The sequence below is a fragment of the Thalassophryne amazonica genome, chromosome 21 (genome assembly GCF_902500255.1).
Source record: "Thalassophryne amazonica chromosome 21, fThaAma1.1, whole genome shotgun sequence".
In the NCBI taxonomy this organism is placed as follows: Eukaryota; Metazoa; Chordata; class Actinopteri; order Batrachoidiformes; family Batrachoididae; genus Thalassophryne; species Thalassophryne amazonica.
The window spans coordinates 13,674,001-13,692,984 of record NC_047123.1 but is presented as its reverse complement, the minus strand read 5'-3'; the positions used below and the strand labels follow the sequence as shown (position 1 = coordinate 13,692,984).

At 43.9% G+C, this 18,984-nt stretch overlaps 1 protein-coding gene and 1 long non-coding RNA gene across 6 annotated transcripts in view; one reads left to right on the top strand and one right to left on the bottom strand.

The window, feature by feature from the left end:
- Window positions 1-15,071, bottom strand: part of LOC117503416 — a 559,959-nt gene extending 544,888 nt beyond the window's left edge. The window contains exon 1 of the long non-coding RNA XR_004558561.1: window positions 14,994-15,071. This is a non-coding gene — a long non-coding RNA (uncharacterized LOC117503416). The remainder of the gene's footprint in view (window positions 1-14,993) is intronic.
- The window catches only part of lama2 (laminin, alpha 2), a 780,279-nt gene that overhangs the window by 607,769 nt on the left and 153,526 nt on the right, over window positions 1-18,984 (top strand). For all 5 annotated transcript variants that reach the window (XR_004558560.1, XM_034162644.1, XM_034162643.1 and 2 more), the window contains 2 exons: window positions 9,212-9,350; window positions 14,231-14,351. Coding sequence is in view for 4 of the 5 variants with exons in the window: in XM_034162644.1 (XP_034018535.1) it covers window positions 9,212-9,350; window positions 14,231-14,351 (260 nt within the window). In the remaining variant the exon portion in view is untranslated. The remainder of the gene's footprint in view (window positions 1-9,211; window positions 9,351-14,230; window positions 14,352-18,984) is intronic.

Below are 18,984 nucleotides of genomic sequence, written 5' to 3'. Positions count from 1 at the left end.
ACCCTCTGTCAGGGAGGTCTTCAACTCCCACCTCCGGGAGAGCTTCTCCCAGATCTCGGGGGAAGTTGGAGACATGGAGTCCGAGTGGACCATGTTCTCCACCTCCATTGCTGATGCGGCCGCTCGTAGCGGTGGTCGCAAGGTCTCTGGTGCCTGTCGCGGCGGCAATCCCCGAACCCGTTGGTGGACACCGGAAGTAAGGGATGCCGTCAAGCTGAAGAAGGAGTCCTACTTATCTTTGTTGGTAGGTGGGACCCCAGAGGCAGCTGACAGGTACCGGCAGGCCAAGCGTGCCGCAGGCCGTGCGGTAGCAGAGGCAAAAACGGCTATGGAAGAGGACTATCGGTCTGCCTCGAAGAGATTCTGGCAAACCATCCGACGCCTCAGGAGGTGGAAGCAGCTCTCCACCGGCACTGTTTACGGTGCGGGTGGGGAGCTGTTGACTCTGACTGGGGATGTTGTTGGGCGGTGGAAGGAGTACTTCGAGGATCTCCTCAATGCCATCGTCACGTCTTCCGAAGAGGAGGCGGACTCATCCATTACCCAGGCAGAAGTCACCGAGGTGGTTGGAAAGCTCCTCAGTGGCAAGGCTCCTGGGGTGGATGAAATCCGTCCTGAGTACCTTAAGTCTCTGGATGTTGTGGGACTATCTTGGCTGACACGCCTCTGCAACATCGCGTGGCGATCAGGGACAGTGCCTCTGGATTGGCAGACCGGGGTGGTGGTCACTCTGTTTAAGAAGGGGGACCGGAGGGTGTGTTCCAACTATAGGGGGATCACACTCCTCAGCCTCCCCGCTAAGGTCTATTCCAGAGTACTGGAGAGGAGAATTTGACCGATGGTCGAACCTCGGATTCAGGAGGAGCAGTGTGGTTTTCGTCCTGGTCGCAGCACACTGGACCAGCTCTACACGCTCCATCGGGTGCTCGAGGGTTCATGGGAGTTCGCCCAACCAGTCCACATGTGTTTTGTGGATCTGGAGAAGGCATTCAACCGTGTCCCTAGGGGCACCCTGTGGGGAGTGCTCCGGGAGTACGGGGTCCGGGGTCCTTTGCTAAGAACTATCCGGTCCGTGTACGACCGCAGCAGGAGCTTGGTTCGCATTGCCGGTAGTAAGTCAAACCTGTTTCCAGTGCACGTTGGCCTCCGCCAGGGCTGCCCTTTGTCACCGGTTCTGTTCATTATTTTTATGGACAGAATTTCTAGGTAGAGGGGGTTTGGTTTGGGAACCACAGAATCTCGTCTCTGCTGTTTGCGGACGATGTGGTTCTGTTGGCTTCGTCAAATCAGGACCTTCAGCGTGCACTGGGGCGGTTTGCAGCCGAGTGTGAGGCGTCCGGGATGAAAATCAGCACCTCCAAATCCGAGGCCATGGTTCTCGACCGGAAAAAGGTGCTTTGCCCTCTTCAGGTTGGTGGAGTGTCCTTGCCTCAAGTGGAGGAGTTTAAGTATCTCGGGGTCTTATTCACGAGTGAGGGACGGATGGAGCGTGAGATCGATAGACGGATCGGTGCAGCGTCTGCAGTGATGCAGTCGCTGTATCGGACCGTCATGGTTAAGAGAGAGCAAAGTTCTTGATTTACCGATCGATCTACGTTCCGATCCTCACCTATGGTCATGAGATTTGGCTCATGACCGAAAGAACGAGATCGCGGGTACAAGCGGCCGAGATGAGTTTCCTCCGCAGGGTGGCTGGGCGCTCCCTTAGAGATAGGGTGAGGAGCTCGGTCACTTGGGAGGAGCTCGGAGTCGAGCCGCTGCTCCTCCACGTCGAAAGGAGTCAGTTGAGGTGGCTCGGGCATCTTTTCCGGATGCCCCCTGGACGCCTCGCTGGAAAGGTGTTCCGGGCACGTCCCATTGGGAGGAGGCCCCGGGGAAGACCCAGGACACACTGGAAGGATTACATCTCTCGGCTGGCTTGGGAACGCCTTGGGGTTCCCCCCGGAGGAGCTGGGGGAGGTGTGTGTGGATTGTGAGGTCTGGGCGGCTTTGCTTGAGCTGCTGCCCCTGCGACCCGACTCCGGATAAAGCGGAAGAAAATGGATGGATTATCTTTTTAGATAACTTTAAAAACCATTATTGGACTAATTATCTTGTGATAAATTTTTGTCTGACAATTTTTAGACCGATAACGTGGTAAATAGAGCTGAACAGCTACAAATATTTATAAAACTTAAAATCAGTTGAGCACCTACTTTTTAAATTATTCATAGCTGATGTGTAGTTCTACCCTCTGCAAAACAGAGAAGAGCTGCTTTAAGAAGAAACCGCCCTATTGTCTGCAGGCAAAGAAGAACTGGTCCCCCCCCAAAAAAACTAATTTCTTTTAACCCCATACTGATACGCGGGCAATATCACCCAAGTCATCCAGAGGCATACATTTTTAACTTATAGTTCAAATTTTAACCACACTAATTTCAGACAAGTTATTTAAATTAATGTCATGTCTGAAGTTTTATAAAGTGAAAATATCAGATATATGTTTTAGTTTTAAAGTAATGCGCTAATTTTTAAGGTTTTAGTGTGGATATATGCTATGCCCAACAGTGCATTATGGGTAGGACAGGGTAATCTCAGTACGTTCACGACATGAGAAATGCATTTGAAATACTCTGATCAGGCTTTATGGACAACAGCATTAAACTCTAGTGCCTAAAACTCTTGTGAATATATTCTTTGGGTTTCTAGACGTTGTTATTGTGTCTGCATTTATTAAATTCCACGCATCTTAAATGTAGCAGACATGGATTATCTGGAATTTTGTTTTGGCAGGTTTTCAAAGTCTCTACTGCCATCTGCTGGCCAGTCGTGTTCATCCGCCCTATTGACGTATCCCATAATCCCTTGCGTGCCAGAGAGTTGCTGCAGTCAAACAACAAGGTTTGCAGAAAGGTCAGCCAAGTTATAGATGGTGCTGGAGAGTGTGGAAACGCTCAGGCAGATAGATCATTTCCACGTTTTCTGGCGCTGCCCAATTATAAGATCCTAGTGATGGGATGTAGTGGAGGAACTTCAATCAATAGTAGGCTTTGAGATTAAACAGGTTTTTTGCACAGTTTATCTTATCTATAGAGAATCAACACGATGAGAGTTGTAAATGAATATTATACTACAAAAATGTATTTTTTTTATGCTTTTCGTCACGTTAATAAGAGACTGCATGCGTGATACCCTGAAAACTTGCTAAAACAATTATAACAAATAATCAGTGTCTGCTACGTTTAATCTGCGTGGAATTTCATAAATGCAAACTGAATTTTAGACATATAGTCTGGAACAAAGAGGACAAACAGTGTTGTAAAGGACAATAATCGTTAAAGAGCAAACTTCACTTTCCCCCAGAACGACCTGATCAGGAAGCGAGCGTAGCTCACAGCAGCTCCCATTGAAAATAATGGAGAGACAGACTGTGATTCTCGCATGTTTACATAAAACAAACGCAATAACAATGTCTATAAACCCAGAGAATATATTCACGAGAGTTTTAGGCACAATATAAAAATAGTTTTATGTTGCGATGTTAATGGTGGTGTCTGTGTGCAGCGGTTAAAGTGCAGCGCGATCAGAGCATCTCAATGCAGTTCTCAATGTTACTGAGCTCTCGCAGCGTGGTGACCTCTCCCGAGACTTTGCGGGATTTGAAACGTCAATAGGGCGAATAGCCAACATTTATGTGTCAAGACAATATTGAGTGCACGTTTTACAGTATAATAAAACATGCGCACAACATCATAAAACATGCGCCCAATATAATAAAAACGTGCGCACAATATAATAAAATGAGCGCACTTTCTCTCCACATGCAAAACATTTTGTGATGACACTTCCAGGGCTCCGTAAAAATGCCTGTTTTTACAAATAAAAAATGGAATATTTTACAAAAGCACATTTATCTGTAAACACCAACACACGTCACATTAACGTGTTGGTTTACATAATGAATGACTCAACCAATCAGTGTTTAGCAGAAGAGGCACATTTTACCCAGAATCCTTTGCGACCTGTCTGTGTTTGTTACAAAACTTCAGAATTAGTGCATTATTCAGCATTAAAAGATATATGTTATATTTTAACTTTGTACAAATGACAGAATTGAAATTAATGGAGTTATTCTATCAGTATTCATTTTATTTATACACCAAACCATAACTCAGCGTTGCTTTATTTTCCAAGCCCTCGGCCTGATCGGAGCATTGTGATTGGGTAGAGAGCTGAGCTTTGCAGCTGTTGTCAGCTTGCTTCTGTGCTGGAAGTCATGTAGTAAACAAGAGCTTCCAACAGGGGGCAGGATGTTCAAAACAGAAGTGCAGGCTCATTGTTTGGGTCTGTTGTCGCTTTTGATGCTACCAGAAGCAATTGTGGTGTTAAAACTCAAATTCAGTTTGTTAGTAGTTGCAAGTGTACCAGAGACAATATTGGAATTTATCGGTTATCTGTAACTTCCGATACAATTTTGGGTGGTTTATCGTTTTATCTTTATCAAAGATAACTTTTCAGTTATCTGATTATCTGTTATCAAAGTTAATTTTTTGGTTATCTGTGCCCATCACAGAATACACCACAAAGACCAGTGTTGTATAGTAACGAAGTAAAAATACTTCACTACTGTACTTAAGTACGTTTTGAGAGACTTTGTACTTTACTTGAGTTTTTTAAATTCAGCTTACTTTCACTTTTACTTCACTACATTTCCGACATTAATTGCATACTTCTATGCGCCATGCCGTTACTCATTACAAAAAAAAAAAACACACACACACACGATAAAAGTTGTGTTGTCACCCAGAGACACCACTGATTACTAGTGACTGTAACGAAGTCAAGCCGATTTTTCATGATGCATGGCCAGTAACCTTTTTTTGCAGTTGTGCACTTGTGGGGTGTTTGTCAGGAAAATGATCATTTCTCTACACTGATTACAGACCTGCAGTGGGTCTGTAATCAACTTTTCTGTAGCGCGGCTTTGCTTTGAACCTTGAACCAATCGAACCAGTGATTTGCAGGTTGAAGCAGTGCTTCGATCTACGCTTTATCCTAATTTTTTTCCCGCTAAAACCCTGAAGAGCATATGTCTGTGAGTAATATTTAATATTTTTATGTTAAACCGACCTGTTATGGTCTTCTGAAACAGTTGATAGATGTATTTTATAACTTAAAAACAGGACCGATGCTAACACGTTAGCAGGTCTATAGCATTTTCAATGTTAAAGGTAGCATTAGCACATTTGTGTTGATTTGTGTTCGTTGTCGTAAAAGAGTCAAATTGTAATTTTTAATTTATTTTTATTCATATATTATAGCAACAACAATAATAGTCTAAATAATAGACAATAATAGTCAATAATAATAGACTAATAATGTTACAATACAATTTTAGAGAAAGAGATGAACCTAATGAAACAAAACACAACAGAAAAGATAAAACCATGTAACAATGAAAATAAATAAATATATATAGAAATAAATAACTGTTTCCTGTGAACACCTAGTGAGTAGCCTACTCTCGTTTAGGTTTTGAAACATTGTTTCTGATGTGTTTTTGTGTGATGTTCACAATTTTCAGTATTTTGACTAATACTACCAGTCATTTACAAGCCTAGATAAACTTTTATAAAAAAAAAATAAATCAGTCCATTTTTCATTATTAACATTTACTTGTACTTTTACTTTCAGTACTTGAGTACATTTAGTTGTACATTACTTGTCATACTTAAGTACAATAAATACTAGATACTTTAAGACTTTTACTTGAGTAGCATTTCAATCGGTTACTTGAACTTCTACCAAAGTCATTTTTTTTAAGTGTATCTGTACTGTTACTTAAGTGTGATTTTCCGGTACTTTATACAACACTGACAAAGACAAGAAATTTAATGTTCAAACTGATAAAATGTATTGTTTTTGTGAAAATATTTGCTCATTTTGAAATGGATGCCTGCAACACATTTCAAAAACGTTGGGACAGTGGTATGTTTATCACTGTTTTACATCACCTGTCCTTCTAACAACACTCAGTAAGCGTTTGGGAACTGAGGACACTAATTGCTGAAGCTTTGCAGGTGGAATTCTTTCCTATTTTTACTTGATGTGCGACTTCAGTGGTTCAACAGTCCGGGTTCTCCGTTGTCGTATTTTGCATTTCATAATGGGTCACCCATTTTCAATGGGCGACAGGTCTGGACTGCAGGCAACCAAGTCTAGTTCCTGCACTCTTTTATGAAAAAAAACATGCTGTTGTAACACAGAATGTGGCTTGGCATTGTCTTGCTGAAATAAACAGGGACGTCCCTGAAAAAGACGTTGCTCGGATGGCAGCATGTGTTGCTCCAAAATCTGGATGTACCTTTCAGCATTGATGGTGCCATCACAGATGTGTAAGTTGCCCATGCCATGGGCGCTAACACACCCCCATAAGCCCGTCCATGATTTCCAAAAACAATTTGAAATGTGGACTCATCAGACAACAACACACTTTTCCACTTTGCGTCTGTCCATTTTAGTTTCATCTCAGGCCCAGAGAAGGCGGCGGCATTTCTGGATGTTGTGATGTATTGCTTTTGCGTTGGATGGTAGAGTTTTAACTTGCACTTGTAGGTGTAGCAACGAACTGTGATAACTGACAATGGTTTTCTGAAGTGTTCCTGAGCCCACATGGTAAGATCCTTTACACAGTGATGTTGGTTTTTAATGCAGTGCCGCCTGAGGGATCGAAGGTCACGGACATTCAGTGTTGGTTTTCAGCCTTGCCTCTTATGTACGAGATCTGTCCAAAAAGTATTGTACCTTTTTATTTTTTTCAAAAACTATATAGATTTGAATCACGTGTGATTACATCAGCCAAGCTTGAACCTTCGTGCGCATGCGTGAGTTTTTCCACGCCTGTCGGTTGCGTCATTCGCCTGTGGGCAGGCTTTGAGTGAGTACTGGTCCACCCCTCCCGTCGGATTTCTTTTGTCTGAGAACTTGCTGAGAGACTGCCGCTTTGCTCCATGAAATTTTTTTCAGAAACTGTTAGAGACAGGCAGTTGGAAACCATTCCAAAGATTCAGATGGATTTTGGTGAAGATTCTGTCGGCGTCACGCGGATTATGGACTGTTAAAACCTTTTTAAAAACGGCCCACAGTGGTGGAGGGCGCGCGCGCCGAGCGGCCATTCGACAGGCAGGATCGACCAGATCATTTCTAAACTGAACGCTGTGTTGATCCGGGACATCATGTGACTACCACAGAAATGGCAACAGAGCTGGACTTAGCACTTTTGCGGCACATTCCACTGTTACAGGACATTTTGTAATGAAAGACGTGCGGAGGATTTCGCGCGTCGGCACGGAGCAGCTCAGGACGCGCAGCAAAAAAAAAACACCTCCGTGTTGGAAACCATTCAGAAGATTCAGATGGCTTTCGATGGCTTTCAGTCGAGTGAGTATCTGAGAAATTGTGTAACAGCTGGACATGCCCCAACATGTCCTGTGAGACTTCCAAGACGGAGGTGTTTTTTTGCTGCGTGTCCTGAGTTGCTTCGTGCCGACGCGCGAAATCCTCTGCATGTCTTTCATTACTAAATCTCCTGTAACAGTGGAATGTGCCGCAAAAGTGCTATGTCCAGCTCTGTTGCCATTTCTGTGGTAGTCACATGATGTCCCAGATCAACACAGCGTTAAGTTTAGAAATGATCTGGTCGATCCTGCCTGTCGAATGGCCGCTCGGCGCGCCGTGCGCCCTCCGCCACTGTGGGCCGTCTTTAAAAAGGTTTTAACAGTCCATAATCCGCGTGACGCCGACAGAATCTTCACCGATATCCAACTGAATCTATCGAATGGTTTCCAACTGCCTGTCTCAAACAGTTTCTGAAAAAAATTTCATGGCGCAAAGCGACAGTCTCTCAGCAAGTTCTCAGACAAAAGAAATCCAACGGGAGGGTTGGACCAGTGCTCACTCAAAGCCTGCCCACAGGCGAATGACGCAGCCGACAGGCGTGGAAAAACTCATGCATGCGCACGAAGGTTCAAGCTTGGCTGATGTAATCACACATGATTCAAATCCATATAGTTTTTGAAAAAAATAAAAAGGTATGATACTTTTTGGACAGACCTCGGATAGAAAGGTCTCCAGATTCTCTGAATCTTCTGATTATATTATGGACTGTAGATGATGGAATCCCTAAATTCCTTGCAACTGAATGTTGAGAAACATTATTCTTAAACTGTTTCACTCAGTTGTTCACAAAGTGGTGATCCTCGCCCCATCTTTGCTTGTGAATGGATGAGCCTTTTAGGGATGCTCTTTTATACCCAGTCATGACACTCACAATTAATGTCCTCAGTTCCCAAACACTTATTGTGTTGTTAGAAGGAAAGGTGATGTAACACATACCACTGTCCCAGCCTTTTTGAAACATGTTGCAGGCATCCATTTCAAAATGAGCAAATATTTGCACAAAACAATAAAGTTTATCAGTTTGAACATTAAATATCTTGTTTTTGTGGTGTATTCAGTTGAATATAGGTTGAAGAGGATTTGAAAATCATTGTATTCTGTTTTTATTTACATTTTACACAGTGTCCCAACTTCACTGGAAACAGGGTTGTAGATGTTAAAGCCCCCATTACACATAGCAAGAATGTGCAGGAACCAGGCCGACACAGCAAATATGGTCGTAATCCAAACACAGTTGGGAGGGAAAGAGGTCTGGTCACCTGTGTCAGAACGCAGCCAGGCTGCCTCATGCACACCTGGAGGATGCAGCCCAAATATATTTTAGACAACAGTCAGATGACACAGACTGCTGTCAGACACCACCAACATTGGAGCTGTCACTCACCCCCTCACTCACCCACGCAATCAAATCTTCGCTCATCCTCACATTCCCAGCACTAAACTGACCTCTCATAAAGGAGAGGGTGCGCTGGCAAGAGTGTGTGTCTCTCACATGATGGAGTGCACACGTGTATGTGTGTAGAACAAGTGATCCAACCAGTGTGCGAGTGTGTGGCCAGATGAAATGGCCACTCAGCTGCACGTGTGTGTTCATAACGACTGAACAAGCTGCTACACGCGTGTGCCTGCATGCGGAGAACAGGTGATCAAACCAGCAAGCGAGTGTTTGGCCGAAATGTTCGCTCACTGCGTATATGTGTTTATAATGCCTGTACGATGAATGTTTAAAAAAAACTAATTTAAACGGTTCTTTTGTGATTCATGTTTGTTTAAGCTAAGGTAACCATTGTGGACATTGACAGCAATGAAGAGGAGAAGATAACAGCTGAATCTCCAAGTTCAGCTGCCGGTCTGAACCTCAAAGAAAATCAGAAGCTGTATTTTGGAGGCATCCCTACCATCGGAAGCTACAGGTATATACACTTTCTTCTGTGGCAGATTCATTTTGAAGGCTGGGCTATGTTAGCTCAGAAAATATGACAGACACATTCAGTAGTGACTTACGCCTAGTGTCCACATGTTCCTGTCAGTTTCCAGGTGGGCTCCAGATAGAAATTGGGAAGCAAATGACATCCAAAGCCGCAAAAATGGGGTAGAGCTGAACCTGGCAATGACCTTGCCACTGGTGATGCATTTTCACGGGATGGAATATTTCGCCACCTGCTTGCTGCGGTGAGCTTTAGGAAAACAGACTGGGTACAGATCTGCATCAGTGTTTGGTACAAATCCAATGCCATCAGCTTGGAGCAGGGTACCTGGGACATTGCAGACAACTGGTTAAGTTGCCGCGGGCTTGCCAGTAACCTGGTAGGGTTTCCGATGATTTCTGTTGGCGTCAAAATTTTGAACAGCCCAAATATTGTTCCCAATGATCCTGACAGCACACATGGTGGGGGATGACCACGTATGCTTGCAGATCGACTGCGACGGGATTAGTAATTATCCCGTGAGTTTGTCTTTTTTGCCATTTTTGTATCAGGAAGCCATTCACAACCTAACAGGATGCATGTGGACAGAGGGTTTAAATACATGACTTATCCAAAATCAAGCCTTGAAAGTGACTCCACATTAACTTTGTGTAATATGCACACACAGTGTGTCAAACAAGCATGGACGAGGACAAAATTATCTCCCCCCCCCCAATGAAATTTAACTGTTTAAAAATTTTCCCAAGTGCTTTTTTTTAACAGAGCAAGGTCGGTTCAGCACAGCATTACTAAACATCCTGGTTTTATTTTGAATGCTTGCTTTATTTTACTTTGCAGACAAACACAAGGATATTTCACAAAAAACAAAAACCTACTAGGCCCCTGTTGCTAATAGTCAACCGTGCATTTTTTTTTTTTTTTTTTTTTTTTTTTTTTTTTACTGGCTAACAGCCTGCAGTCGTTTGTTGTAGTTTCAACAAGTCTCAGATGTGTCAAGAGGAACCCCAGTCCATTTTTTTTTTTTTTTTTTTTTTTTTTTTTTGGTGAATCTCTCAAGTTCCTAAAGATTTTTTGGTGTTCTGGCATGGAGCTTGGTCTTCAGTTCACCCCCCAGATTTTCAAATTGGGATTCAAATTGGGGCTTTGTGCAGGCCAGTGATGTATGCTTTGGATTGTTGTACTGGTGGAAGACAAAGTGATGACCTAGACCCAGTTTTGCTGTTGACTGCTTGAGGTTTTCTTTCAAAATCTTCACATGCCTTGCTTTTTTCATGATTCCTTCCACCTTGAGGAGATTCCCAGTTCCAGGCACACTGAAGCATCCCCAGAGCATAATACTCCCACCACCATATTTCACTGTGGGAACAGTGTTCTTTAAGTTAGATGTCTTGCCTGTCTTTCTCATGAACATGAGCAGTGTTTCCATGGTGAAAGTGATCTAATTTTATCTCATCTGACCGAGGGACACACTTCCAGTATACATAATCTTTTTCTACATTGTCCTCAGCATGCTTCTGTCTGGCTTGAAGGTGTCTTTCTGCAGAAGTGGAGTTTTTCTGCAGCCTTGCTGTCCATACCTGTCCAGGGCTCTAGTGATTGTCTTCTTTGAGACTAAACTTCCCAACTTGTCATTCACTAGTGTCTTGGCAGTTGTTCTGGGGTCTTTAGACACATATCTCACTCATTTCTTTCCACAGTCTTTCAAATGTTTCACTTCCTACCTCTGCCAGGCTTATTCTCTCTGTGTGGCTCGCTTTGAATTTCTTGATGATACTTCTACCTCCAGTTCTTGACACTTGGAAACACTGTGATAACTTTGTATATTCATCTCCTGCTTTGTGAGCATCAATATATTTTTTCTCAAGTCCAAAATGTCAATAAATGGTAAATGGACTGCATTTGTATAATGTTTTTCCATCTGCATCAGAAGCTCAAAGTGCTTTACAAGTATGCCTCACATTCACAGACACACTCACATACCGATGTCAGGGTGCTGCCGTGCAAGGCGCTCATTACACACTGGGAGCAACTAGGGCAGGGGTATTCAACTCATTCCAGAAAGGGTTTTCTTTTCAACCACCCACTCCACCGGGTGATTTCACTGGTTAACATTACTTTGAGCTGGTGGAATCAGTTAAGTTTTTGAAATAATTTAAAATAAGTTTTCTTCTGTGTAAAATAATGTAAGCAACCAAATATAACTAGGTTGTTTTGAAATGCTGTATTGAAAATTCCTTGTTCTGTTAAAAAAGCACTTGGGAAAATTTCAAAGAAAATGTTATAATCATTTTGTCCTCAGGCGGTTACAGCTTTTAATATACATTGTAGTCTCCCTCCAGGAAAGTGTGATGTCTCGATCACAACAGTTCAAGCAAATTCAATCAAATTCTCTGTGAATTCTGCACAACCTTGCAATGTTGAACAATTACCACAAATTTTCTGCAAACTTGACCAATCATTTGTTGTTTCCTGTTAAACATATCATCCATATTTCACTGAGCACTTTCGCTGGACCCCTTCTATGGCTCCTTTCTTCAGGAGCTCTAAAATTTCCTGCCTGAGAACAAGAGACCTCTCTGGGTCTGTAACAACCATAACTTTTACGCTACTGAACTCTGGGGGGACGACAATTGAACTGAATACTGTAGCCCCTGACTAATGTGGAAATCACCCATGAGTAGGGATGGGTATCGAGAACCGGTTGCTTTCAGGTATCGTTAAGAAATGATTCGATCCACACATCATTTCTCTACATTGATTACAGACCCTGCAGTGGGTCCGTAATCAACTTTTCTGCAGCGCGGCTTTGCCTTGAACCTTGAACCAATTGAAGCAGTGGTTCACAGATTGAAGCAGTGCTTCGATCTGTTGCTTCGCTTATTCATTTTTTTTCTTTCGCTGTACCTTCATTTTCCCCGCTAAAACCCTAAAGAGCATACGTCTGTGACTATTATTTACCTTTTCTATGTTAAACAGATCTATTATGGTCTTCTGAAACAGTTGATAGATGTATTTTATAACAAAAACGGGAGCGATGCTAATGTGTTAGCATGTCTATGGCATTTTCAATGTTAAAATTAGCATTAAGCAGTTGCAGCTGTCATCACGTTCGGGTGCATTTTTCCGTATAATAAGTGTTTGTTGTCGTAAAAGAGTCAAATGTATTATAAATTGTATTTTTTAAATTTATTTTTGTTTATATATTAATAATCTAATGATTAGTTATTATATACAGTTTTAGAGAAAGAGACAAAAAGAGCCTGAATAGAAACACAACAGAAAATATAAAACCAACTAACAATGAACATACATAAATAAATATGTACATACATACATACAGAAATAAATGTTTCCCGTGAACACCTAGTGACTCTTACACCTCCACTTCATCCCTGTCTTATTTAAGTTTAATGACAGTTTATTTGTCCAGAGATCAAGGATACAGTGACCAATTTCATATTTATTTACTTTAAGACTCAATGAAATACATAGAAAACCTCTAAAGCCTACTTTTAGTACAAAATTAACAAGGGGTATCGATAAGGGAATCGATAAGGAATTGGCTCGATAAGCAGAATCGATAATGGCATTGATATCGATAAAATCTTATCAATACTCATCCCTACCCATGAGTCTGAGATCAAGGCCTGTCACTGGTCGAGCTGCGTCTGGGAAAAATGTCCAGTGATCTCATACTTGGTGTCAAACCCAACTGCTGCCATCCATTGATATTTCGAGTGGTGAGCATGCTGGTGGGTCTATGTGTAGATGGGCGCAACGTGGACTGCTGGTGTGAGGGCTGACAAAGCAGACCCCAATCCCAGAAAGCACATTTCTTCCCATGGTAGAAGCCACCTGCGTACTTAGGTTGGCGCCTGGGACTTTGCTGCAATTCGGCAAATTGCTGGCGAGACCTATTTGCCTGAACAACACGCTCCAGGGTCTGTTGGGCCACAGACCCAAAACCCTGGCCTAGGACAGCACCTCTGTAGCACTTGGACACTTACCTCAAAAAATGGGTGGGACACTGAACACTAGCTTCTGAGTGACCCTGAAAAAGGCATTTGAAGGAGCAGTGTAAGTGGTAGGAGCATCAACACCAAGCCAAGTGAATGGCCTGCTTAACAATGGGCAGGCCAGACTCAGATGCTTGAGGAGAGTCCATGTCTAAGGTGTGGGAGTCCGTTATGGAAGGAAGAGGGGAACGGTCCCCCTGTTCTTGGCCTTCAAACTGACCTGCCTGGCACTAAAAATGACTCAGATGCTGCAATAGACATAGCATCCTCATCATGATGGCTGGTAGTGGGGTGGCGTGGGGGGGGGGGGGTCAGCTCCTCCTCACTATATTCACAGGAAGGCGCTAATTTCTATGTGAGAGGAATAGCAGAAGGCTGCAGACAAAGGAGCAGTGACTTCACCTAAGCAAATTCAGAGGCTTGCGTGTCGACCTTATCAAACAAGATCAGGTCATAGCTACTCTCCGAGATGTTATCCAATTTGCGTCTGAGTTCAAGGGTTAACGCAGTCTGAGAATGCATCGCTTTGCACAACTCATTAATCATGACGGACAAGTATTTTGGGTTTATCGGTTAAATGCTACAAAAGATAACTTTTCAGTTAGCTGATTAGCGGTTATTGAAGCTAACTTTTTGATTTTTGCCGACCACTGGGTAGTACAGACAAATGTCAGATTACCCCTTTTGAGGGTTGTGAAATGTGACTCTGTGTCTGTGTACATGGCACCCTGGCTTGACTACTGCGGTGTTTTAGTTATTTAATTGAGAATTTACAGAGCTGTGAGACAGAGAAGTTTTATTGTTCTGGTGTGTAAACTACTTTTTAATGTAATTTAAACATATCTACAGGTCAGAGGTTACTCAGAAGCGTTATGCAGGCTGCCTTCAAGAGATTGAAGTCTCCAGAACTCCTTTTAACCTCCTCAGTAGTTCTGATTATACTGGCATTACTAAAGGTTGTAACATAGAGGTAAGTGTTAACTTGTACCTTTGCAGCTGCACATGGTATGAAAATGCAAAACTTTCACCTTCCATTGCATCTTTAAAGGATTTAAGGCTAAATTAATACTGTTTCAACATACACTCTGTTTCACTTACAATTCCTATTTTTGGCACTCAAGGTGACATATTTTGTACAGTCTTTTCCTCACACTGAACTGCACACTGCACATATCTTTGGTATTTTTCTGCAAGTGTAGTGTGAATGGTAGCTTGGGTTTAGTTCACACTAGGTTTTCCAAGACTATATATTATCCTGTTTTTCAACAAGCTAATACAGGTCACTGGAGGCCTTATTAGTTGGTTATAAGGGCTTTATTTAGGGATGAAAATTTATTGAAATAATTACATTTTGGGACCTTTATCGTGTGTTATTTTATTCTTGGTGGTATTTACCATATTTACTCTATTAAACGCCCTGGGAGCCTGCAATTTTTGTGAAGAGGGGCATTTATTGATGATTGTTCACATGTGCATGCTTACATGCATGCTTACGGTATGTACAGACATGTGTACTGCATGCAAAAGAAAGCGCAGACTCTAAACGGATGTTTTTCTGCATGCAGTAGCTGCTACACAATTACATAAATTGGCTCCACACAAACGTTGCTACTCTGCAGCATTCAAGCTAAAACTTGTGAAAGAAGCAGAAGAGAAAGGGAAGCACCATGCTACTCGGATTTTCTTAGTCCGGGAGTGGTGTAGGAACAAGGATTAGCTTGCAACCCTGGCCAAAACAGCAAAATGGCTGCCTGGTGGGTGGGGGGACTGCGTTGTCAGGAGAAGAGGAGCTGGTAAAATGGTTCCACGACAGGAGAACAGGAGGTGTTCGTGTGACAAGGAGGGTCTGAAATATGAGGCAGTATGGATGGCTGCCTCACACTATTCTCTCTCTTACTTTGTGCATTTTCTTTTTTTTTTTCTTTTTTGTTTGGACTCTGCTCACCACCTCTGGTCTCTTACTCCAGAGGAGAGCTCATAAAAATCAGACTGTCAGATGTATTGGAACTTTTTTGCCAGTTTTCACAGAATCAGGGAGTTTCACAGACATTTTGGTCAGAGGAGCAGCAGCCCTGCTTGGAGCTTACAGGAGACACCGGAGGGGAAACGAGCGGTCGTGAAGCTGAAACAATGGGGGTTCTGCACAGCCCTCCCGTCTATCCACTTCGCCAACATACATGCTCTGTCGAACACAACGGATGAATTATTGCTTCTCCTCACCAGGAAAAACTCAGACTTCAGGAGATCAGCCTCACTGTGTTTCACTGAAACCTGGCTCAGTGAACACATCCCCGACAGCACTCTACACCTTCCCAGCTTCCAGCTGCCATGCACAGACCATGTAACAGAGTTCTCTAAGAATACGAGAGGAGGCGGAACATGCTTTTATATAACAAAAGGTGGTGCACAGATGTCACGGTGTTGAAGAGGACGTGCAGCCCTCAGCTGCAAACTTTTTTCAAAAACTGTAAATACAGACAGCACATCACATGTCCCACCAGGGAAGTAAACATTCTTGGACACCACAATAAAGGACGCCTACTGCCCTGCCGCCGTGCAGCTTTTGAACTCTCTGATCACTGTCTGATCCACCTCATTTACACTTACAGGCAGATTTTAAAATCTGCAAAGCCTGTAGTGAAGACGGTAAAGAAGTGGACAGATCAATCAAGGCAGAATCTACAGACCTGCTTTGACTACATAAACTTGGAGCGGCTTTGAAGCTGCATCTACAGACATTCATGAACTTTGTGACACTGTGACATCTTACATCAGTTTTTGTGAGGACCTGTGTGTGCAGACACAAACCTGCAAATGCAACAACAACAACAAACTTTGATTTACTGGGAAACTCCGGCAGCTCCACCAGGCCAAGGAGGAGGCTAATAGAATTGGAAACAAGCTACTGTAAAAGCAGGTCAGAAACAGGTTGACAAAGGAGATCAGAATAGCTGAGTGGAGCTACTCTGATGAACTGAAAAGTAATTCTCAGCCAACAACCCTGCAGCAGTGTGGAGAGGACTTCAGCATGCCACAAACTACAGGAGCCCATCCCCCCCACCCTGTGGAGAACCCTGACTAGCTGAGGAGTTGAACATGTTTTACTCGAGGTTTGAAAGGGCCCCTATCATATCCCTCACTCACCCCAACAACAATAGCTTCCTGCTCCCCTAGTCACATCTGAACCCCTCCCCTCTGCAACACCACCCACACCATCTGGAAAGAGGAGGTGTGCCAGCACTTTCGCAAACAAAAGATCAAAAATGCGCCAGGACCTGACAGTGTCTCACCCTCATATCTGAGAGCCTGTGCTGACCAGCTGGCCCCCATCTGCACCCAGATTTTCCACATATCTCTGGAGCTGTGTGTGGTCCTTTCCTGGTTCAAAGGCAATCATTCATATACTCATCTTCAACCGCATATCCGGGATCATGTCGTGGATCAGCCTCCGGGTCTGAGTGTCCAGAATGTGCGGCCTCAGATCAGATGATACGATTACAAAATCGATCATCAATCTTCGGCCTAGGGTACTCTGGTGTTCTCGACCCTCTCATCTACCAGGGTAAACTCCAAAGTAGTGGTGCTCAGCCAGGGACTTGTGAGTATCCCCACACCCACCCGGCGCCTCACACCCTGGGCAACTCCGGAGAAGACTAAGGTCCAACCCCTATCAAGGAGAATGGTTCCAGAGCCAAGGCTGTGAGTGGAGGCGAGTCCCACCAGATCTAACTGGTATTGCTCCACCTCCCACACAAGCTCCGGCTAATTCCCCCACAGTGAGGTGACATTCCACACCCCCAGAGCTGGCACCTGCTACCCAGGTCTGGTCTGCCGAGGCCCTCAACTTTCACTGCCACCCATGGGACAGCACATATGAAACCAGCGGCTCCCCCTGCAGATGGTGAGCCCACAGAATGGAGATGGAAGGTCCATGTTACCTTTTCGGTCTGTGCCTGACTGGGCTCCATGGCAAGCCCAGTCACCAGCTGCTCGCTGGCGGACCCTCCAGGCCTGGCTCCAGACAGGGGCCCCTGGCTTCCTCCGGGCCGAGTCACATTTCCTCTACCTTGTTTTTTCATGGTGTTTTGTGGACCAATCTTAGCCTGGCCATCACAGGACACCACAGGATGCCTGCTGGACCCCCTGCAGTTTGCCTACCAGGCAAACAGGTCAGTTCAGGATGCAGTCAACATGGGTCTGCATTACATCTTGCAGCACATGGACTCTGCAGAGACATATGCAAGGTTCCTGTTGGTGGACTTCAGCTCAGCGTTCAACATCATCATCCCCGACATTCTCCACCAAAAACTCCCACCTGTTAGGGGATTTCCAATTTCCTGACGGACAGGACACAGCAGGTGAGGCTGGGGAGCGTCACATCCATCAGGCGGACAATCAGCACTGGCACCCCTCAGTGGTGTGTGCTCTCCCCACTGCTCTTCTCTCTCTATACAAATGACTGCACCTCAGGGAACTCCTCTGTTGAACTCCTGAAGTTTGCGGATGACACCACCATCATTGGACTCATCAAGGATGGTGATGAGGCTGCATACAGACAGGAGGTGGAACAGTTGGTCCTCTGGTGTGGTCAGAACAACCTGGAGCTGAACCCACTCAAGACTGTGGAGATTATAGTAGACTTCAGGAGGAACTCACACCCCCCCATCCTCAACAACACTGTGCCTTCTGTGGACACTTTCAGGTTCCTGGGACCCACCATCTCCCAAGATCTGAAGTGGACCTCCCATATAGACTCCATCAGGAAAAAGGCACAGCAGAGGATGTACTTCCTCAGACAGCTCAGGAAGTTCAACCTACCACAGGAACGGCTCATCATCTTCTACACAGCTATCATCCAGTTTGTCCTGTGCATCTCCATCTCTGTTTGGTTTCCCTCTGCCTCCAAACATGACAGGCACAGACTCCAAAGGACTGTCAAGTCTGCAGAAAAAAATCATTGGAGCCAACCTGCCCTCCATCCAGGACTTATACTGGTCCAGGACCAGGAAGCGAGCTGGTAACATCTCTGGAGATTCCTCACACGCTGGACACACAGTGTTTAAACTCCTCCCCTCTGGTTGACATTACAGAGCTCTGTACATTAAAACAACCAGACACAGGAACAGTTTCTTTCCACAGGCCATCACACTGATGACCAACTTAACCTGTGAAAAAACTCACTAATTCATCTATCTCATGTTCAGTTTATCTTCAATCTATTGTCTATCACATATCCTTTTCTTTTTCTCTTATTGCACATTTTATTTTTCTTGCACACTTCATTTGCAAATTTTATTTTTCTTGCACATTTTATTTTCACATTTTATTACTGTGAATTATTCAGTGTTTAGTGTATATTTATACATGCCATACAGAGATTGTGCAGCTCAAACCAAAGTCAAATTCCTTGTATTCTATGGATACTTGGCCAATAAAAGCTATTCTGATTCTGATTCTGGAAACCAGAACAGATTTGATAAGATTTCGTGGCAATGAGGTAGGGCTATTACATTTTCAGTTTACTCTGTTTGCTCAGGAATTCACAGTTTCACTACGTGCAGTGTGCTGAAAAAAATCAGGTGGGGGTGAAGGGGGGCATTTGA